At 43.6% G+C, this 2,648-nt stretch overlaps 1 protein-coding gene across 1 annotated transcript; it reads right to left on the bottom strand.

The window, feature by feature from the left end:
- Positions 1 to 565: 565 nt before the first annotated feature.
- Positions 566 to 2,011, bottom strand: PDE6H (phosphodiesterase 6H; the record flags this gene model as incomplete). Its single annotated transcript, XM_080357940.1, has 3 exons — positions 566 to 642; positions 1,562 to 1,602; positions 1,872 to 2,011. 3 exons carry the CDS (start codon positions 2,009 to 2,011, stop codon positions 566 to 568), a joined length of 258 nt encoding a protein of 85 aa, XP_080214066.1.
- Between the last annotated feature and the right edge of the window lie 637 nt (positions 2,012 to 2,648).

Here is a 2,648-nt window from a genome sequence, read left to right as displayed (position 1 = left end):
AGGTGAATGTTCCTCTGGGGAAGGGTATCCTACATAAAAGTAGTCTAATGTCTGGACTGGTGACTCATCCTGTTTTCTACAGATATACTCTCAGCAACTAATTGGTGGCCCTGGTAACCTGGGGACATACCCACAAAAATCTTATATAGAAAACTGTCAGGGACAGAAGGAAGAAAACAGAATAGGCTTGATATAATTAAATCTGGACATACATGCACATCCATGCAAACAATATCTCACCTAACCAGAGGAAAAGTTAACCAGGGGAAAAATCAAAACCAGCTTCTCCTTATCTCCATAAACATGAAGATCTACAACAGTGGGAGAAGACAGGATATGGTGCAGAGATGCATTAAGACATTTTTCTGTAGTTTCATCACATGGAGTGTGAGGTCTGCTCAGGGTCTAAATTAATCTGCAAAGGACTTTCTCATAACTAGCTCTTACAAAACCACCCTGCCCATGAGCAGGCAGATGTAAGGGCCAAAAATAAGTGTCAAAGGTGATGAAGACCATGCTGAGATCTGTGGAGTCACCAGGTGACATGAGTAGAGATGCTGGCACCTTAGATGATCCCAAACTGGGCCAGCTCGTGTAGTTCCAGATGGCTGAAAGCTTCCCATGGGCAAATCACGGTGATATCTGCAAAACAGAGAGAGTGAGAAATGGGTTCTAGTCACTGCACTACTTGGATTTCTTTTGTATTAATAAAGTTTGATTTACTCAGGAAACATTAGAAATGGGAAGAGCAAGAACGAAACTCCACTTGAAGGTTAAATGAGCAGATGAGCTCTTCAAATGTGGTACTACCTACCAGACCAAAACAGGTCAGTGTATTTTCTCCTGTGCCATCTGACTCCGTAAGCAAAAGCAAGCCAGCATTTCCCATAGTCTCTTCAGTGACAGTGTAGACTGATGTGAGAATTCATTCTGGTTATGTGTTTTTTCCTGTTGTTAGAAACTGCCTGTAGACAAACTGCGACCTCCTTGAAGATGTGCAGTCTTAAATCAGATAATGAACAATTTGGGATAACAATTTAGGATCTGAAACCCATTGATAGATGCAGTTGTTAATGTTAGCTAGGAAGTTCTGAGTGGCTACAGCTCATCCAATGTGTGTTTCTCAATTCCAGATGGATGCATGAAATTCCTAAAATTAGGATTCTGTTGATAATGCAAATACTCAACCAGCTGGGATCTAGTTCCTGTGATTTTTGGTATTAATAGCTTAGCATTTGGCATGTATTTGAGAACCTTGTTCTGCTGAAATTCTTAGCCACAGTATTAGCAGAAAACAAAGACAAAAAAGCATATTTGTAGCCAAATGAAAATATTCAGAAATTGTAGCATGCCTAAATAGCCTTTCTGTCTTGTAGTGTATGTAAGCATAAGTATGACTGTGGCAGCTTGCAGAGGGAGTCCTGGCCTTCTCTGGTGACCCTGAGAGCTGCAGAGAGTCCAAGGAGACTGAGAAGCCACCCCAGATAGTCCTCTCCTCTGCTGAAGTGTGGCTGCACTTGTGTTAAAGCAGGGCACGACATCATCACCCTGCAGTGCTTACCTGTGCCCAGTCCCTCCATGCCTGGGATGTCATCTCCAAACCTAGGGGAGAAAAGAACATGCGAGGGGTGAGTTTGGGTCAACAGCACCCAGGAAAGGGGATCTGCCCTGCACACACAGCCAGGGAAGGAGAAGTGTGGACAGGCAGCAGATGAGAAGGAACAGCTCCAGCAGGAGAGCTGACAGCCCAAGGAGGCAAGGGGAAGCCTCCTGGCTCCTTGCCCAAGGGGAGAGGGTACCTCAGGAGCCCAGATTAGCAGTGGGGAGCCACCCAACTAGCATGGCTTCTTTTCTTTCCAAAATGCCCTTACCCTTTTACTCCTTTTTTGGGAGGCTTGCTCTTGAACTGCCTTGTCTGTCTCTGCTTGAACTTGGGAGGCCCCTTGCGTGGTGTAGTGGGACCAGTTGGAGCATCTCCAGTGTTGAGGTTGGTGGCTGTGTTCTCACTCATCGCTGGGCTGTGGTGTGTGGCAGGCACACGACTCTCTCAGATCCCTCTCTCTGCAAGATAACGGCAAGGACTCTGCTTATAATTTCTAGGTATTGGTAGTCAGGTGACAGAATTACAGAAAGTATAACTGTGACAAGAATAAAGACAAAGGTATTAAACATAAAGAAAGATTGTAATGCATACAAAGTAAGCAGGATAGCACTGCCTTTCATCTGGCATGCTTGAATTAAGATGCGAAACAAAGGACACGAGCTAAGGACTGGTTCAGAATATAACTAGTAGGAGCTACAAAGACACACTTAGGGCTTAGAGAAATATCCTATACTTCGGAATCATCATGATATACTTCACCTGTTCTTATACCTGCGTCTAAAAAGTACTTTTTGGACCACTGATGGACATGGGATGTGAGTTAGATGGGCCCTCAGTCTGGGTGAAGCTGCAATTAGGGCCTTGTATTTGTCAATACCAACCTTAATAGTACAGGATCTTTAAAAGCTTGCAAAGAAGGCTAAAGCAAAACATTTGAGACTGTCTTTTAGACAGAAGTTAATTTTTCAGGATTTAGAAGAGCAAAGCCCATCACTTTCCCCAGGACATATTCATTTTTATATTTTTTAGCATTATATTACATGCA

This window comes from Nesoenas mayeri, assembly GCF_963082525.1.
Source record: "Nesoenas mayeri genome assembly, chromosome: 1".
NCBI classification, from domain to species: Eukaryota; Metazoa; Chordata; class Aves; order Columbiformes; family Columbidae; genus Nesoenas; species Nesoenas mayeri.
This window is presented reverse-complemented; position numbering and strand designations above follow the sequence as displayed.